The sequence below is a fragment of the Buteo buteo genome, chromosome 8, assembly GCF_964188355.1.
Source record: "Buteo buteo chromosome 8, bButBut1.hap1.1, whole genome shotgun sequence".
NCBI classification, from domain to species: domain Eukaryota; kingdom Metazoa; phylum Chordata; class Aves; order Accipitriformes; family Accipitridae; genus Buteo; species Buteo buteo.
Window position 1 is genome coordinate 15677085 of NC_134178.1, and position 20208 is coordinate 15697292.

At 45.7% G+C, this 20208-nt stretch overlaps 1 protein-coding gene across 1 annotated transcript in view; it reads left to right on the top strand.

Moving 5' to 3' along the window:
* The first annotated feature begins 4037 nt into the window (after positions 1-4037).
* RUNX1 (RUNX family transcription factor 1) overlaps positions 4038-20208 on the top strand; it is a 174787-nt gene continuing 158616 nt past the window's right edge. Inside the window, exons 1-2 of the mRNA XM_075033738.1 lie at positions 4038-4230; positions 4419-4532. Of these exons, the coding sequence (XP_074889839.1) occupies positions 4478-4532 (55 nt within the window). The 5' untranslated portion in view covers positions 4038-4230; positions 4419-4477. The remainder of the gene's footprint in view (positions 4231-4418; positions 4533-20208) is intronic.

Consider the following 20208-nt stretch of genomic DNA (forward strand, 5'->3'; position numbering starts at 1 on the left):
AGAAACTGATAAATCTTAGCGCTCAGAGCTTTCCCTGTGTTAATTTGTCAATCCTACCTGTGAGACCTTAAGTATTTGCTGTTAAAAACCTGGACTTCTGTTGAGGGTTTGCGGGAGGGAATGGCGGCAGTTTTTCCCAAATTTTGGCAACCTTATGAGATTCCAAATGGGATCTGTTGACCAAGACTTCAGAGTATGTACATGTCTGATGTCAGGGCTTGTTTACTGGAGGTCGTGTTCCAGCCAACAACCCCAGCCAAAAGGGCCATGCGCTGCAGTACTAACGCAGGAAATATATTCCTCAGCATACCTAAATCTTTGAGTCCTACCCTATACACCAAATTAAACAAATGGCACGATAATTTGATCTTTCTGTTGTCATGTGGTCGCTTGTTAATTTGTTTCATGATGTGTCAGCTTCTAGATTTAAGACTGATATTACTCCCTGAAGGTTAAACTTTATCTTAGATTTTATTCGTTAGAAAGCAAAGGATGTCTAAGTACCAGTGATGTGAGTTTTCTAAGGGCCTCTGTTTACAGTAACTACAGGACAGCTTTAAAAAAAATTGAGACTGGCATTAATGGTGGCGCAGCTCACATTGCAACATTTGGATGCCCTCCTTGGGGCATGAATTGTGAAATGATCCCGTTTATTCCTCTCCTCTGAGCAATGCCAGCTATGCTAACAGTACATTTTGACATAGATTTATTGTAAGGCTGTAGGAACAGCTGATGTGCACCCAGCATAAAATGCTACCATGGTGCATTGAGCATTGCCAGCAACCCTTGCCTGCTTTTTTAGGATTCATGGCTTCTCTGGTGGGTGTAGTAGTGGCCTGGGAGAAGAGTTGTCCATCCCCCTGCTTGAGTGTAGCACAGACCCACGTAGCACAGTCCTTTCCTTGAAAATTCAGGGTGGTTAGACCTTAATAAAGCATATTCCCATGTACTATTTGCAGCTGACTGTTGGCAGAGCAGAGACTGGAGTGGCAGGCTGCATGTCGAAACACTCAGGCTTTTCCCTTGCATCATCTGCCCTAGCTATGCGATGACAAAACCAGCCCAACTGTTGCTTGTCGCATAGCATAGCTATGCCACAGCCTTCATGGCAGATGACTGAGGTGAAGGTATTAACATAGCTGACATTCGCTGTGCGCTGGCACGCTGTGCTGCCGGCTGCTGCCCAGAGCGCTGCGGATGCTCGTGGCACATGCTCTAGCTGTCTGGGTGTCCGTCCCAGCCCTGGCAGCTCTCCTGCCCCAGCCCGTTGAGTACTAGAAAAAAAGAGAAATAAAATGCAGCACAAAGAGTGATTTAAGGCTGTGATCACTGCTGCCTTCTGAAGCAGCCAGGGACTAGAGCTCCTGCAGGAAGGGTCTCTTTCGCGGATGCCAAGACAAAGGGTCAGAAATAAGGGGGGCTGGTTTTTCCCTGCCGCAACAGTGAGCTTGCCCAAGCACAACCCTGCAGCAGCCTGGTTCCTCAGGCGTGCTGAAATACACTCCTGCTGGCCTCATCTCAAACCTCTGAAGTCATTTAAAATCTTCGTAACACATCCTGCCTTTTGGGACAGAGCAGATATATAGTCACGGGTAGCTCAGCACATTATACATCTCTTCTGTGTCCCTGATTTAAAAATCTCTTTTTTTATATGGTGACAGATCTGTCTGAAATCTGAGGGCTTGGCTTACGCCCGGGTGAACGTGCCATAAGGTCCCGGTTCTGCTCTCTGACCAGCCCAGTTAAACTTGTATAATTAGGTTTCGGGGGCGGTTACCTTGAGAAAGCGAAGCCAAAATGAGCTGATGCGCTGGCCGAACGTACAGCCGGTTGCTCGACTTCCACCCGCGTCGTACCCTTCGGCACGACCCAACCACACGGGCACTCGGGGCAAAATTGGAGCCGCCGTCCGCTCCCGGCTCGGCCGCCGGCCGCTGCGTTGCCGGGTCACTGAAGACCCCAACCTTGGTGGTCTGGCTTCGGGCTTTCCCCCCTTCCGAGGCAGCCCCGCTCCCCGGGCTGCGGGCTCGTCCCGCCGGCCCGAGCTCCCTCTGCCGGCCCCGGCCCCGCAGCGCCCGCCCGCGGGCACGCATCGCCCCCGGGGCCGGGCCGGGCCGGGCCGGGCAGGGCGGTGGGGTGTGCTCCCCCCCCGGGAGCATCCCCCAACCCAGGCGAGCACCCTAAGGGAGTCGGCGTTGCGGTCAGGTTGCGTCTTTGGCGGATGCTTGTTGAATTGTTTACACGGGAGTGGAAGGAGTCCAGCTCCGGGAGCGGGGAGAGGTTTATCCCGGACCAGCCAAAAAGTGGGTTGCGGTAGGCTCGGGAAGAGCTGGTAAGCAAAAAGAAAAAAGCCGAGCTTTGAGTTACTGGCTCAATTCAAGCGCAGCAGGGGCTTGAGCCGGGCTCAGCGCAAGGTAGCAAAGTGTCCTAACCTTCCTGTTCTTGCTGCGCAGGATCGCTCTGTTTGTGTTCTGGAAATTCATTTGGGAAAATTTCCCAATTTCCTAGATAATACGTGTCGCTAGAACTGACCCATCCTTTTGCATCACAAGAAGCTTCTGTTTCAGCAGATTGACTTTTTCTGAGGAAAACACACCGCACACGCAGCTCCCCGCTAACCCTAAAAGGAAGCCAGGATGCTTGGGTAGAGTGCATTTGCACCAGAAATGAAGGCAGTGTCAGGAAAAGGCATTCTACTTCCATAGTTGCAGCAAGCAGAAAAAATCCAAACGCATTAAGCACCTGATTTTGTCTGGGGATCCCTGGTCCTCAATGCCGGAGGTGCTTCTGCAGAGCCCCCCAGAAGTCTGGCATCGCTCTGTGCAAGCGGTATCTGTGTGCCAGGGGGTTTGACTGCGAGCTCCTCGCGGGAAGAACTGTGTGTTGTTACGTATTTGTGCTCCACCTACCAGTATTTTTGATAATATTGCAAAGGCTTCTTGCTTTTCTTCCAAGGGAGCTCTCGCACTGTGGTAGTCACTCAGAAGGTGCGGGGAAAGGCTCGTTCTGCATCAGCCCTGCTGTCGGTGCAGTCCTTTCATTGCCACAGGTTTTTTGGCAAAGGTTTCATGGGTTTCAGCGTCCTGAACCCCAGGCTGTGCAGGCGTGAGCTGTCCTGTGGTTTGCAGCAAGGTGGGAAAGGGCTGCTGCCCACTGCTCGGAAGAGAGGAAAAGGAGACAAAAAGTGGCACAGCAGCAACTTCTCTGTGCTGCAGTAAGTGACTTTTCTCCCCTCTTTTTGCACTGTCACAGCCAGAGCCAGAACTGCCAATTGATTATCAGGTTTAAGACACTTTTTTTCCTTTTTTTCTCTTCTTTTGTGGAGGGAGAAGGAAAGGGAAGAATTGCGGACAGGACAGACCTGTTATCACCTCAAGAGATGCTGAGCTAAATCCTGAAGACTTTACTCAGGTTTTCTCTTGGGTAGGGATCCTTCTGTTGGGAACAGGAATTGTGCTAAAGAAGGACTACTGGATTTGACTCTATGGAAGTAACTAACAAACCTTTCCAGTGGGCTCAGAGACTAGTGACCTTCAAGCACTCCTTAGAGGGTACCATCATACAGGTTCAAAATAATGTTGGGGACTTTTTTTGTCTCCCCTGACAGGTTCTTTTTCTTTGGTTTTGATTTTCTTTTTTTAAAAACCTCTTTACAGTGTTCTTTCCCCAGCCAGTGGTCTTTCCTACAGCTGATTCCTAATGTTTTACAGGATGACTTACACATCCTGCCTTAACAGCAGACTAATACCGGGGTTTGAATTACTATTGAATAAGCAGCAATGAAATCTCTATCAAAATAATCAGTAGTTCCAAAAACCACAAACAACAAAACAAGCGGAGCTGAACTAACTCAGCAAGACCATTTGTAGCATCAGGGACAGTGAGTCATTTTTCTTTTCCCTCCCTCAGCAGCCTCCATCGCTGCCTCGCGCAGCCCCGGGGAGGGCAGGTGGAGTGGGTAGGGCATGACTTCAGAAAGTTAAAAAAAAAAAAAAAGAAAGTCGACATCACTCAGGTCACGTGATGCAAAGGGACCAATGGAGGCAGGTTCTGGAAAGGGGAACAGTTAAATTTGTAATTTTGGTTGTGTGAAACACTTCTTTGGGCCTCATAAACAACCACAGAACCACAAGTTGGGTACAGAGGCAGTCACACAAGAGCGGGTCCGGGATATTGGTCAGCAGGCAGGGCGAATCGTTTTGACTGCAAACCACAGAGTTTCGTAGAGTGGTAAGCATCATCAACCACAACCGATCCGCTATTTTTTTTTTCTTTTTAAGAAACAATTTCAGAGTTCTTTTAGCAAAAGAACCTTATAATCCGCTTTGTGCTGCTCCTGAGACACTGGGCTAAAACTGAGCGTGATGGCTGGGAGGAGGGTGGTAGCAATGACCATTCTTCATTTTTCACTCCCCAAGGTAGAAGAAATCTTATATTCCTTCACTGTAAAGAGAGAGTGAGTTTTAAAGAGGAAACAATGGCTTCAAACAGCATATTTGAGTCACTTCCTTCTTACCAGCACTTCTTGAGAGGTAAGTGCCATTCAGACTTTCTAAATATACTTTTTACTTTCCCATACTTAAGAAAATGCATGTTTGGAGAGTATCTGGGGACATTCTTGTAGTACATGCTTTTTCCCACTTCAGTTTTCTTTGAGGTGCTCTCATCGAAGCTAATATCTGAGCTTGCAGGAATACCATCTCATTACTTATCAGTCCGTTAAAGAGATTATAACAAGGACTCATTTAAGCTGTTCAAACAGTCATTGCATGCTTGTGAATTTTCTCTTCATAAATCAAAGTGTGCTAGAATAACTCACATGAATTACTGCAGATACAATAGCAGTAGCACAAGCCCCTTTTGATTCTTTTGGGCAGAATTATGATTTTTTGAGCCACTGCCACAAAAAATGACAACCAACAGCATACAACACATGTTACAGGCTGAAGCATGGGGAGTGAGCAGCAAGCTAGTGCGTACAGCCAGCAGAGCGTGATGCTGTCTCACTTATGCTAGACCGTCAGCCTGGGTAAAGGCATGTTCACCGGGGAGAAGTCCGAAAAAGCTTAGAAACCTGCTTAAAGTTAGCTGCAACTCACGTGGCTCAGGAAAAGAAGCGGTGTGGATAAACTCAAGAGTTTCTGTTGATGCCATGTAGGTCTCGGATGACTGTGAACTATCAGCTGCAGCCACCCTTAGAGAAATGAAGCAGTCCTGTAAGGGCTGGGGGGGCTAGAGGGGGTGGAATTGAAGGGCTTCACCCAGCAATCTGTCTTTTTTTACCAGTGACCAAGCGTGCTCAGAGGCTCCTTCGAACATTCTCACAACCCCCTGTGGAGCTAATGGTTTAGTCATGGGTTATTCATACGAGTAAGCCAGGGGCTGGCACGAGAAACTTGTCTGCTTCCTCATAACTACCTTCCTAAATAGCTCATGCTACAGCTGAACTTTTCCCCTTTCCACCCAAGCCCTCTGACCGCTCAAGCCCTTTTTTGCAGCAGGGTTGCGCCCGTGCGGATGACAAGGCGCACAAAGCCTGTCGCAGACCACTCGTCAAGCTTGGCTGGGGTGCTGCCGGCGAGCAGCCCTTCATAGCTCTTTATAGTTACGGACTACAGTTTCCCGGCCTCGCTGGCAGTGTCGGTGTGAGTCATGAGTTATTCGTATTAATAAGCGGGCTGGGGAATGCGGAAGGCTCGTCCCAGCTGCTGTGTCACAACAAGCAGCAGCTCCGCCGGCACCCTGCCGCTCCTGCGGCTCAGCGCTCCCCGAGTGGGATGCGGGCGGAGGGCAGCCCGCTGACATGCCAGCCTGCTCTCCTGCCTTGCTTCAGGTCTTCTTTTTTTTTTCCCCACCCGTGTCAAAAGTTTTTCTACATCTGTCTTTCCTGGCACCAGAGGAGAGCTGAATCGCAGCAAGCTGCGTGAGTCACTCGGGCTCGCAGCACCTTCTAGCCTGGGCAGGGGAGATGCTGAAGCGTGAGCAAGAAGTGGCTAACTGCTCTGCAGCGCTCGCAGCTGATATTTCCTCAGCACCCCTACCAAGCAAAGGAAGCAATACTGCTAGAATAACAAGAAGGATCTTCCTGCATTTCGTCAGCCTTTTTTTTTTTCTTTTTTTTCTTTTTTTTTTTTTTTATCTCACCCAACTGTTTACGGTTTAATCTGTAGCACAGGAAGTCTTATTGAGGAAATTTTGTGCTTCTGATAAAATAACAGAGTGAACCTCACAGGGCAGTGCTTGCAGCCAGTGTCAGAGCACAGCCAGTCCATGGGATGGGATGGGGATGGCAGATGCCATGGTGCAGGCAGGAGCCCAGAGAGCCTGAGAGCAGTTGGTTGGAGACGAAGAAAAGGAAGAGTTTCATTAAAGCTGGTTAATCCAGCAAGTGATATAGCTCAACACTCCAGAATCGGTTTTATTATCCTCCTTATTACTGTTCTCATTATTGTAGTTAATGTTACTATCGTACCAGCATTTTGTGTTTCTTCGCGGACTAGGCTAGTAGTCTTGCTAGGCTAGAAGTCACGCTAGATACCTTAAGATATTCATCCAGTTTGGGCAATCCAGGTACAGATCCTGGTACAGATCCAGCACACGCAAGGTCAAACTCCTGCTGTACAGTGCTAGAAAAGCTTGGGCAACAGCACTTCAGTTGAGTTATAAAGCCAACGTTTCAAAAATTGCGAAAGAATATTGTGTTTGAACATGGAAGCCTGTGACGGTTTTCCAGCAGTTCCCTTTTTGTTCCTTTCTTTACTGAAATGAACTTCGCACAGTTTCAAAATCCTGGGTGCAACAAAAGTAAAGCTTGGGCCTCAGAGCAAGAAAAATAATCATCCCTAGGGTCAGTTGTTCTCACTCATATTTCTTAATAGTGTTTACATAGACCAGTCATTTGAAATGTCCAAAACCGTCTCTTTTCTTTTTTTCCCGCCAAAATTTATTGCACTTTCTCTCTTAACTGAAATCGTGAGGTAAAGGGAAAAATAACAAGTTGTTTTCTGCCATGGATTTCACTTTATCAGTCCATGCAGTTCTCTGAGAAGGAAATCCATAACTCTTTTTTAGCCTGATACTATGTGAAAATTGGGAAAAAAGAGGGGAGTGGGGAAGCAGAACCATTGTTCCAGCCCCTGCAAGCAGTGACAGACGTAGAAAGCCTGACATATTAATTGAATGTGGTACACCACAAAGGATATGGCCCTTTTTCTATCACACCACACCAGGTCCTTGCTTCTGCCACTAGGTAAAGAAATGAGGATTATACTGAAACCTCCAGTGGTGTGCTCTGCATGCTGAACACATTCAAATGTTTACTGGCTCTGCTTTTAATGACGGCCTCATTTTCCTAATGGCTTCTTTTAGTTTATGATCTGGACTCGGTGTTAGGAGTACAGGGTAGGAGCATTTCTAAGTGCCTTGCTGCAGTGCAACCCGCAGAAAAACATCGCTCCATCTCTTCCTCAGATCTAGGACTGCATCAGCAAGGCTGCAGTTTAAACTTTTATTCTAGCAAGATTCATAGTATAAGGATGGATTTGCTGGTTATAGTGAGGGCTCGACACAGGTTCATGTGTATTGGCCAGGTCAACACAATGATACCTTTAGGGCAGGGGGACCAAAATGAGACCTGTTGGAGAGTCTTGTATTAAAGAATGCACATATAGTTTTTAAAGGGTGCCTAGATAATTACATAATAACACCCGACCCCACAACTTCTTTTAACTTCTTAAGGGTGTTAGACTGTCCTGTAAGGTTTCCTAATAATTTTGCCTACAAAGGAAGACAGAATAACTAATCTTTTTGCAGGGTTTTTATGGAGCTCTAAATAGCATGAAGCATAATATTTTCCAGGAGGGTACTTTTTCCTCATTTTCCCTTTTGCTGCAAGGTCTAATTATTTCAATATACAAAGAAGGTTAATCCTGGTTTTGCCTTTGTTGTTTTTTTAATTAATTAATCAAGGCAATGAAGACTCATGGTGCAACATTTTGTTGGTTTCTTATCAAATGGAAATGAACTCCAGCAGAGCACTTTTACAACATGGAAAAATACACTGTGCATACTTTCTTCTTAGTTCTAATGTGCCGAGTAGTGCCCAGCCATTGTGGGTTTCTTCCTTTGCAAATGCTAAATAAAACTGTAGCAAGAAGATCTTGCTTCACCTGCTCTGAAGGGCTTCCCTGCCTGGACCTATGGAGACCTATACTTAAGCACACTGCTTCTCATTGAATATTAGTGACTCTGGTTTGCCTTGTGATGGGATTTAAGTTAGTAGACTCCTAAAGTCCCTGGTGCTGTATGTGAGCAGAGGGGTGAAGTGTTCGGAGGCTCACTGTTATCGAAGTCTACATCTGCAGTCTCCCACTCTCAGCCTACGAGGCCTCCCCAGGAGTAACTGTTTGTCTGCAGAGGGTGCTGCGTGAGGAGCAGGGTAGCAAGTTGCTAATGATTTCAGCCTTCTAGAACTGGTGACATTAAAACAAGTGATCATATACTAGAAGTAACTCTGCCAAAACCAAGTTTCTCTGGGAGAAGCACGGTACCCAACACTGCCATGTATTTTCATTCACTTGCCCAGTAGAAGAAACCTATCTTCTCACAGTAGCATAAACTATGCTGTCACTGCATTGGGGAGAGAACATTTTCCAGCACTTTTGCAGACTGCCTGAACAAAGAGTTAATTTGTGTCAGCATTATAAAATACTAACTTCATCTCGTGAATAGGAAATTGAACTAAAGCCCATAAAAACCTTGGCTTACTAGAAGAAAAAACTTGCACAATGTCTGATTTACACAGCCTTCTCTCTGTTTGAGCCTTTTTTTCATTTAAAAGCCTTGAGAAACATTGCGAGACCTGAACACAGGAATTCTTGTGAAGCAAGGGGTGAAATATCTGACAGAGATAAATACAGTGCTTTGGTAAGATCAAGAGATCTTATCCTAGGCTAAATATTAGACTGAGTGTTTAACCAGCCACACTCAGCATAGTGATGGCTTGTGATGACAGTCTTAGCAAGGATTTAGGGTTATGGATGGCTTGCAGATCCCCCAGATTGGCTTGCCCTTTATCATGTGGCCATTAATAAGAGATTGTTGGATGATGGCAGCTCTGCCTTGGACCGTGTTTTACCACGAGAGCCAAACTGCAGCTCTGAGGCAGCTCTCTGGTGGGAAATAAAAGTATCTTCCCCACACTGCCGGTGCATGCAATACAAATAGAAAATAAACTGCTTTTTTTTCATGACTAGAAGATAATCATGGTTTAGTTTGACTGCTAAGGCATGACCCTAAAAGAACAGTCTGCTTATCTTTAAATGCATGTGAAGGCCAGTGATATTGGCAAGTTTATGAAAGTAATTTATGAACTCCTGAAGAATTTTACTTCAGAACATAGAATGAGTAACTGCATCGTCCTGTTATTCGAGTGGGGAGAGCCTATACCTAAACCAAGAATGGCAAAGAAATCACTGTTCTGGGATTTAGAAATAGACATACTTGCTTTTAAAAGCTACGCAGAAGCATTTCTAAGGAAACAGCAAAGACATTTCTCTGTAAAACTATGAGGTGGTTCTGCCAACAGAAGAAGCTCATCCAACTTTGACTCCCCGCCACATGCAGAGGGGACGTGCTGGGTCCCGGCAGTCTCTGCTGCACCTCCGAAGCGGTGGCCGGAGGGCCGGGCAGGGTTGTTAGCCCCTCGTGCTGTTGTGGAGAGCAAGGGCGAAACGCAGAGTGGGCTCAGGAGCTAAGGGGGAATGCCACTGGTGGGAAAAAGTCAGGGTGGGCTAGCGCTCTGCAGAAACTGCCGGCTGCAGTGCCTCACTAAGTGATAATTTGAGGTTGATCACCCTTGCGACAAGACAGGGAAACCTGTCTTCCTCCTGCACGTGTGGTGCAAGGGTTTGCCCATAGGAGGCTGCCACAGAGTACCTGGCTGGCCCTGGTAGCTCGGTGGAGGAGGAGGGCTGCACCACGCAGCTGTGACAACCTCCATCAGAGGCTTGGGCTGCTTGTGTGGGAGTGCGTGGGTGCCTCATGGGCTGCTGGGTGAGGCCAGCAGGACGGATCCAGCAGCCCTGGCAGGACAGCAAGGAAGAACTAGCTCTGGCTCTGGGTAAGAGAATGGATTGAGGCTGGCTGGAGAGGGACGACCCGCTCTTTAAATCCAAATCCCGCCTGGCATCTCTGTCTTCCCTGTGCCAGCTCAGGCCTCCCGGCCGCAGGGTGTGAGTTTAAATTGGGGCGGGCGGCGTTTTGGGTGGGGTGGCTGCCGTGAGCATCAGGCTGCACACAGAGATGGAGCACTCCGGCGTGCAGTGGGGGAGCTCAGGACAGGCCACGCAACCCCGTCACTGCAGAGGCATGAGCGTGACAGATTTTCTGTGTTCCTGCAGATTGCAATGTGCAAGGATGTGTTTGCTCAGATTTTTTTCAATTTTTATTTGTTTACTTGGGTTTTCTGTTTGTTTTTTTCTTAAAACAGCTCTGATGATAGTTAGCTCACCCACTCACTCCTATTCCTTTCTCTGTGCTTAGTCAACAGGGCAAGGTATGTATGGTGGAAATTTTTCTAAACAGTGGGTGATCACAGCCTAGAACTGATTGCCATAAAATACCTTTGAAACCAAGAGTTTAGCAGGATTCTTAAAACAGCTGGGTCTGTATATACATAACAGTTTCTTAATATGTACCAGCCAGGTAAAGAAAAAAAGAAGCTTTGGAAGGGTTAAGTTCTCCCTTCATCTCTCACTGCCTTATTTCAGAGCACAAGCTGATCTCTGTTAAAGCTTGGAAAGAAAGCTTCCCATGTAAGCAGGTCTGTCATCTGCAGAATGAATTGTGGCTTCCTCCATGACATCTGGTACTGGCCATGGAGAGAGACAGGCCACTGGCTAGGTGAATCACTGGTCTGAGAGAAGGACAAGAAAACATTACACTACCTCATCACCTCTTCTGTCATCTTAAGAGAATGGATAATATTTGTATAGACTTGAGTCAGCTTCCCAAACAGTCGATGAGTAGTAAGGATATCTCCTCTCTGCAGTGTATTAATGAACTGTACAGGGTGACAACAGTGGTGGTGTTTGGAGCAGTAGAGCACCTACAAAGGTCTACAGTATGTTGGTAAGTCCATGCATACACCAGCATATCCACAGTGATACTGAATGCAAGATACATCATTCTTTCTGCCAGTGGAAAGGAGACTAGAATTTACATATACAGATTCCCAATGTAATCAATTTTCAGAAGAAATGCCTTTTCTTCCACTTATGTCCTAGTAAAGTAAGGCCTGAGCTTACGACCAAGATACATTTTAGTACAAAACATCAAATTCTTTATAAAGATGTATTCAGACAATTGAAATAGAAAAAAAAAAAGGGCATAGAACTGACTGTAAAAGCAGGAAAGTAGAGAGTGACAGTAGCTGCTACCTGGTAGATTTTCCAATTCATCCTTAATACTATCCGCAGGGCTCACCACTTCTGCTTGCAAGTGAAACTCTGTGAAATTGGGTAGTTTCACTGCACGAAGATCTGTGAGAACATTTTCCCTGGCTTTGATCTAACTGGTTTTTTTTCAGCCTGTGCTTTTTGTTTTGAGTTTCTGATTCCAGTGAACCCAAAAGCAGTCCGAGTCAGGGGCTTGGGGCTTTTTATTTTGCCTTCTGAGTATTTTGTCTTGCAGTGTTTTTTCTGTTGTCTGGTTTCACGCTGAAGCTGTGATTTTGAGATGTGCTCAGAAACTGCCCTTAGGTAGGGTTTTGACTGTAAGTTGAAAGGCTTACCTCTCTTACAAATCTTTCCATGAATGCAGTGTGAGGAAACTTGAAACCTGTCAAGTTTTATGCGATTTGCTATAAGCATTTCACTCGGCTGTACTTAGGGCAAGCCCTGTGATCCTTGTCAAATCAGCAACCTCAGAAGGCATTGACCTAGCCCTTCAAGTACCTTTTTCTCATCTTTAAAAGAGAAGTATGACCGTTTGCGAAATACCTTGCATGTTCAGGGTGAAGCAGCACAGCGCGGGGCTGAGCATCTGTTTCCTTCGTGACAAATGTCTGAACCTTCTCAGCCCCGGCACCACCTGCATCTCTCATAAGTCCATTTTCTAGCCGGTTTTATGGCATACACCTGTGCCGTGCTGGCCAGATGCGTGCCTCAGAGGTATCGAGGCATTTACAGAAGCCTTGAACAAGCACCAAAGGCTGCCTAAGCATTGCTAAAGCACCCTGCAGTTGCCTGCTTTGGCAAAGGCAAGCACTGCGAGCGTGCTGAGCGGGGGCTGAGAGTGGGGCGTCACAGCCTCTGTAGTGGGCAGACCAGGCTCCTTGCCTGTCAGTGCTCAGGTCTCTATTTATACTTGCTGTAGTATCAAAGGGTAGTGGAAGGCAAGCTGGCACAGCAAAATGAAGGCTTTCATCTGTCTAGCAAGGATAATGTAGACAGATGCAATCGCATGGGTGTAAGTCACCGCCAGCCAACCCCTGGAAGACGTCGGTACACATCGTGGTGGTGCGCGGGGGCGGGAGATGTACCTCTGGGTTTTCACTACTGTTATTATACGGGCTGGGTAGATTTAAGCTAGCACTGCTTTATTCTCACATGCCTGCAGGCAGGCTTCCCCTTTTCTCTGTAGACATGACCAGGAGCAGAAAGCATGATCCAGAGCCAATCCTTAGGATAATATCCTAGCTCCACCCAGACAGGGACAAAATGGCCATCAACTGCAGTGGGGCTGGGTCTGTCCTTTAAAAGCAAAGAAACCTGCAAGAAAAACATGAAGTTGTGAGTAAGACAGGAGATGAACTCTGAATGCCAGTATTGACATGGGGGCTGAAAGAAACATAGCATTAAGGTGCAAGTATAATTCATGTAATGCCAAGTATCAGAACTATGGCTTGAGAATCAAAGTTTTTGTCTTTTACCTAGGAAATATTGGCATGGAACAATTATTTATGGCATATTATACACAGTTGTAGAAGGAGCTTTGAGTTGGCTGGGATTTTTTCTCTGGTTGGTAGTTGTTGATTTGTACTTAGCTTATACATCAAGGCTGTACACCTCACCCAATGGACAGGTGAGGTGTATTTCCTCACTAAGCAGTGAGGAGACACTCTGCAAGAAGCACTCTTTAGCATGTGCCATCTTCTGGTCTTACATAGAAGGACAGAGAGGGACAGGACTTCCGTGAGTGCAATCGCAGCTCTGGAAAGCAACCTTAAAAGCACTTCCCAAGTAAGAGGCAATAAGGAGGAGGCCTCACCTGAGCGGTCAGTCTCCATGCGGCAAGGCTGCCATGGCTGCTAAGCATCTGTCCATGTTGGACATCATCCAGAGCAGGCTACTGATATGAGACTACATGCTACGCCCAGTTCATAGGAAGTGCAATTTACTTTACAATAGAGTTACTAGATAATATCAGACTTCTGTAAAATGCTTCTGTTTTTCAGGACGTATATGTAAATGAGCTTTGTGTTTTGCATAGGTTGGGTGTAACAGAATTCATATCTGGAAGATACATTCAAGTTAACACTTTGTTAACCCCATTTGCACAGGGGTCGGCGAATCAGTTACTGCAATATAGGGTGGTTTAATTGCTTCTATATACATTGTCCAAACACTTTGCAAAGAAATTCAGTACCACTTTGCCATCGCATCTCTGTGGATTCAGAGGCAGGGATCTGCGGAGGTTACTGCATGCAGGGTCCTAAGTAGACCTACATCCACTGAGCACGCTTCTACACCAACCTGATTCCTGGTTTACTGCCACTATTTCATCTGAACCCAGGTTGGGGGGGGGCAGACAGCATGTGGAAAGCGTTCTGCTTATGACTCCAACTAGAGAGATGGAGTGAGCCTGGAGGTTCATCAGGTAGGTTGCCCTCTTGCTAAAGAAAGGACAGCACAGAGAGCCGCCGTGTGGTTTGCCGCACACGTGCTTTCTAAGGACCTCCACTAAAGCAACCTGGAGAGATGGCCACCTCTGAAAGGAAAAAAGACACTTTAGTCTCTGCACCAATTCTCTCTTTAGCTTCTGCACCACGCCTGTAAAAAGTGATAATGTATGGTGCTAAACACCCACATATTTTTTGCACTAAGCATAAAGTAACTTGCGTATTGAAACCAAGATTCAGGTCTAATGTACAAATGGGAACTTGTTCTGGCTGTACCTCACTGCATTGGGGAAAATTATTTGCTTTTCTAAATGAAACAGGGTGTTTCAAGTACAGTATGTTGGGCTATTGTGGAAACTAAAGAATGTGAATGGCTTGCCTAGGTAAAAAGAAGTGATAAGATAAACCTCTTGAGTTCAAAAGTGGTGAACCACTTAAATTTTAGTGTAACAATTGGAACTTTTATTGTTGTGGGTTAGGGGTTTTTTTCCTACTAGTGATTGAAATGCAAATAGCAATTTTTTTCACAGTTTCATACACAGTCCAAACGACTTTGAATACTACTTTTGAGGAGTGATATTATTTTGTACTGATGTTTTTAGGTGCATCTGGTTTACACTATGCAGCAGAAAAGCTACATTAGCCCCAAACAGTTTCTTTCCTTTGCTATGTATGAATAATCTTTGCCAATATGAACACTTTTGTACCTCTCTAAGTCCATTCCCATTTGGGAGAGGGCTCTGCTGTAACTAGACATGTACCAACATGAAGAGGGATTTACAGCTCCCCTGTGGGGTGAAGTTATGTCATTAAACAGATGTGTATATGAGGAAAGATGATTTAGGTTCACATTTTACTGGGGCAGTTAAAGCAGCCCAGTATTTTGTGTACATGGCACCTGATCCAAGAGCCAATGAAACCAGTGGAAAGACCTGGCTGACACCCTTGGGCATTGGATGAGACCTGTGATGGTTGTTCTCCTCCAGATAAAGGTGTTAACAACCTGAAGTCACATCACTGATGGCCTGGGTCAGCAGTTCCTTTTCTCACAGCTGTCCTTACACCCTCGCACACGTGAAATACAGAGGGTTGAGGCTGGCTCCCCTTCTGTGCCACAACCTGCCTTTTCTTTTGGAGTGGTGTCCTGGCACTTTCTGCCCTTTTCGCCATGCTCACAAGAGCTGCTGAGTAAAAAATGGCACCGTTCAAGTTAGAGATCACATTTCCAGGCGCCCGCTGAGGGTCCGGCTCCTTTTCACAGGCTCATTAGGGCAGCCCCCTCCCGCTCCTTCCCTCCCTCTAACAGCTCCATGCTTCGGGCACGTCCCCAGCACGCATGGAGAAGGGCACAAAGCAGCTCCATAGGCCTGCCTCCTCCACGTTTCAGTGTGTTGCTGCTTTGACTAAACCGCACCAGTTGGAGATCAAAAGCTCTATTTAAACAGAAGCGGTTGGAGGTTTTTCAGGCTGTCTCATCTCCCCTTTCAGCTTTCAGAAAAGCCCGCTCTAGCCAGAGGGATTAGGAAATACAACAGACCCCCGCTGCGTCCGAGGGGATTAGATGGTGTCGTACAAGCTCAGGGCAGTGGCTGCACCAAGAGAATGCCCTTGGTCTGCCTGCTGCTTTTGTGAAGTCCTGCAAAGGGCATCAGGGAGCCAGGGCTGTCCCTTCTCCCCACCCAGGGTCAGGGTGTCCTGCCTCAGGGCTGGGAGATGGCTTCCCCTTCGGGCACCTCCACCCGCCCTCCACTATGGTCAGAATTAAGAGCAAAAATCTCACGTTTTGCTCCACAGTACCTATGGGTAAATAGGAGCTCCTTCACGGCAGCGGTGGGATTTGGCTTCACAACCCTGGATCAGCTAATAGAGGGAGGAGAAAGGGCCTTTCTTGGTAAACAGTTTTTCAAAACAGTTTTCATCTTCAGCTTATGAATTATTCTCTCACTGTCAGACATGCTCTCATTTATTCTTTGCTAATTTCTTCAGCAAATACTGCTCAGTCTCCAGTTTGTTCACAAACAAATCCTGGTATACCTGGCAGTCCCCGCAGGAGAGACTTCCCTGCATGAGTCGTGCAGCTGCTGACCGAGCGGCAGGCACAGCTCATCAAGGCAACACGAGGTGCTGGCTCGGTAGGTTTTCTCCCATGTACATGACTTAGGCAAGTAACTGAGCATTACTGCCTAGAACTGTAGTTTCCTCTGAAGGTTTAGGCTAATACAACTTGTTCACACAGCCATCTTGGTAAAAAAGCATCCAGAACATGATTTAACAGAAATTTGTTGTCAGATTCCAACTTGTCTTCAAGGAAAATCTTTTCACTGTTCCTACTATTCCTTTCTGTCTGGAGTACCTCACTTGTTAACATCTCAGCCCCCTTTCTTGCAAGGTCTTGTTGGAATTTTTTTTTTCCTGCAGGAAATACAAGCAACATTAAGGCATCCCTCATTTTAAACTGCAGTTCAAAGAGAGATTGAAATCAGAATTAGAAAAATAACCCATATAAAAACATTAGCTGTCCTATTTTAGGAGATAATTAGCTGTAGCAAAGTTTCCCTCACTTATTTTTCCTTGGTGAGAAAACAAACTACCTTGTCATTGAGGTTTTTATAAAATGCTGCTGTTTGCAACATTTGCCGCGAACAAATTAACCCAAACATTTCTAGTGTATGACTTACATTGCTAATTTTGCTGCTAGTATTCATTTCTGCATTTGGAGACCAAAATGCCTTCAGTTATCACACGCTGAAAGGGAAAAAAAAAATGTGGATCATATATTTGACTGCTAAGGAATACGTATGAAAAAATTCCATACCAAGCATTTCTTTCTAGAATGAAGTGCAGAAGGGAGGGTGAGAGAGTCAGGAAGAGAGCAAGAAGGGAAAGAAGTATTTTATTGTGTGGCAGAAGTAGCATGCCTGATTTAGCCCTTGTAATAGCAAAGGTACTTTTCCTCAGCAAACCTCTGGGACATAGTACTCTTTCCATGGGGTACTGCATTTTCCAGCTTGAATAGGGCATACTCCCAACCAATTGTAGCTGACACGATTTCGGGGAATTGGTGGGTGATGGAGACACCAGCCCCAGCTGCTGACATTTGAGACACAGATGCTTGGAGCTGCCTTCGCCAGCCAGGGCTGGAGTATAGGCAACTCCCACAGGTTGTGCTCTGAGAATAATCCACTGGCATTTGTTTGGGTTTTTTTAGAAGCTCGGTGTTTGAACTAAGTCCCCTGTTGTTCATAATGTCATCCTACAGGCTTATTAAATTATCGACCTTTTCTTCACTGGTATTTTCCCACTTTGGTTAGAATGAGATGGATACAGGTGGCCAAAAGAACCACGCTTCTGTGCCTAGCACCTGGTACCAGCCCTCTTTGATCATGCAGCCTCTTCCCTTTCTAGTTGATACAGAAAGTCAGAAAGGGATGGAAGGACTGGCTCCTTGTGGTGCTGGTATGCAATCCTACTCGTTAATTTCTAAGCTTGCAGATAGTCGTGAGACAACACGTTGTGTATTTGGTTCTTTCTATGTGAGTGGTGAATGCACCTAAGAGGTTTCTCATTTTGTTTCCAAAATCTCAAGTGTGGTAGACTGCGTATAAGGTGCTATAGGATCAACAAGTGTGTGTTTCTGTGGGTTCTTGCTTTCTTTTTTCCAGCCTCTCCTAGAAACTTTATGCACGAGACTTAGCCTGTTAGTTTAATTTTGGTAATGCAATGAAATCAATGCAAAGCTCGAAGGTGGTGTGTGCTGGGTGTGGGAGGGAGAACAGAGGTAGGAAAAAAAGAACTATTTCTAGACTAGTTTCTTAGCCTCTTACATTTTCATGTTTAGCATACACTAATAGACGTGAAACTTGGTAGGCAGCTTGTGTCAGAGTTCTGGTGCAAGTTACGATGTGGTAGATAAAAAGCGATGAGGGTATTAAGCTAAAGGGTTGGTGCAAGTACTAAAGATTATACCTGCAGGATTTTTTTTCTTTTTTAATCCTACTGTAGCATTACCTTTCAGTGTGCCTTACAATAAATAAATAGTACTAATCATGCTGGCTTGCATTCTGCAGGGGATATCAGCACAGCACGGGGTACGTCCTCCACCAAACCAGAAGCCCTTTGCAGCATTATTAATTACTTTCTTTGTGAGACTTAGTGTTGGACCTCTGTGTTACTATGCCTGAGCCTCATGCAACTTTAGGTTGCTAACATGAGGCTTTTTTAGTGTTGTTATTTGGAACGTAGTTGGAACTGGAGCATAGCAAGACTTGTCTCGAGCCACAGCGGATGCTGATGATGTGATCAGTGACATCATAAATGTTCTAGCTGTGTTTTTAAAGAATTGTTGGGGAAGCACTTAGGATAGGGATGACTTGAGATCTGCACCAAACACTATGCGTAATTATGCTGTGTATATTAACTCTATTAAATCCAAATGCTCTCATCATGTTGTTAATGTGGGCCTTCCCCACGACCAGTGTAATGTGGTAAAAAGCTCTCATGCTGCTGGGGCTGTGGGAAACTTCTCATGAGAATTTGTCGTGTTCTTTTCTGGGTAAGCCTTGCTTCACTGGGAAATTTCAAAAAGCTAATTTGGGTTATTTGATTGAAAGCGTGCAAAACCACTAAAAATCTTCTCCATGGAAATGTTGGGCTTATGGTAAAATTTCAGACGGAAGCAGCCTGTGTTCTGAATTCAAGGCAAGTCTAGTTTGTCGCATTTAAAAAGCCAAGACATGCTGTCCTACGCAGAACTAGCAAAGGCTGATTTCCTACAGACATGGGTCTTGTGGCTGCAGCTCTAACATCCGATAAGGCTTTAATCTGATTGAAGGTTTTTCTCTTCTTGAGGAATCTTTAAAATCTCTGTTGGGCGCCCTTCAGCTGGGAGAACTGACAGAGCCTCTCTGCTACTGCCATGTTTCGTGAAAGCCATAGGAACTTAAGACCACTTCTGCTCTATCAAGTTTAGTTAAAGTTGGCCCACAAACCAGAAAAGCTAGGGGAAGTACAGAGAGAATGGGAGCAATCACATAAGCACTGCCTCCACAGAAAAGCAGGCTGATAAAGGAGCTTTGCAGTTCTGTTTGGTGTGCACTGGACCAAAGTGATACACAAAGATAGTCAAATACATTCAGAAGGTGCTTAAACTACTCTGGGAATAGGATGTTCCTCATCTTCATGGATAAAGAACCGGGAAAGAGTAGTCATATCAGAAGTCTGTGGGAGAGAGAAGTGGAAACAGAACTTCAATATTTTTGACTTACAGTTCTGAGCCAAACTATCTACAAAATGATCTCTCGTTTACTTTGAATTTCAAATCTGATCAAGTTGATGTTTTCATCAGAAAGTTACCTTAGCATTACACTCATTATTTCAGGGCCTGACTATTGTACATCTCCAGCTGCAACTGGGCAATCCAGTTCAAATAGCAAACCATAAAGAAAATCCAGGAAAAAAAAGTTTTCCAATTACTTTTGAGCAGCAGGTGAACTTGAAAATATTCTGAGTTGTTTGTGGACAATATGGGAACAGGAAAAGAAATAAGACTAGCTGACAAATGATATGCAATACAAGACTCATTTAGCTCATTAGAATTTCAGATCCAGGAGGACTGGTGCATTAGGGTTTTCTCCAGCCTGGCTTAGCACCATCTTGGCAGTAGGTGATGCTTTGCACCTCCCTGTGCCAGCAGAGTAGGGGGACAGCCATTGGCAGGGAGAGCACAAGCAGGGTGCAGTTCAGTCCTACCAAATATCACTGCTTGGAGACTCCCTAAAAACCTCCCAGGGTCCAGCAAAGCTGGAGGTTGGTGTTGTGGGACAGGGAACTGTGAGAAGAAACTATGCATCCATTTAGAGGTGTTTCTTCTTTTTTTTTTTTCAGAAAACATTTCAAAAGGAAAGCTTCATTTTTCTGAAAATGTCATTCTAGAGCTGTATTTTTTTTCTGCTTTCTCTAGTGTTGATTTGCCACAGCACTGGGCAGTGCCAGAAAGCTTGCAGGTTAGAGAGCCCTGCTGCAGCTGCTGCAGCTCTGCTGCAAAGCCTGCGCTGCCATTGGCACGGGCTCCATCTCTGCTGACGGAGGCTAACCTTCGGCCAGGCAATTATCAGACCAGGGGCAGAGCATGTTTTGCTTTTTCCATATCTAACTTCTGAGTAGAAACCCAGGCTGGTACCTCGCTTGTTTGCAGAGACAACAGGCTTCTCCATAGCATAGCCCAAGCGACCTTGAAAAACAGAATGTGCTTCTTGAGGAGCCTCAGCAGCAAAGCTTGGTGCAGGGTTTTTTTCCAACACTGGGGTGAA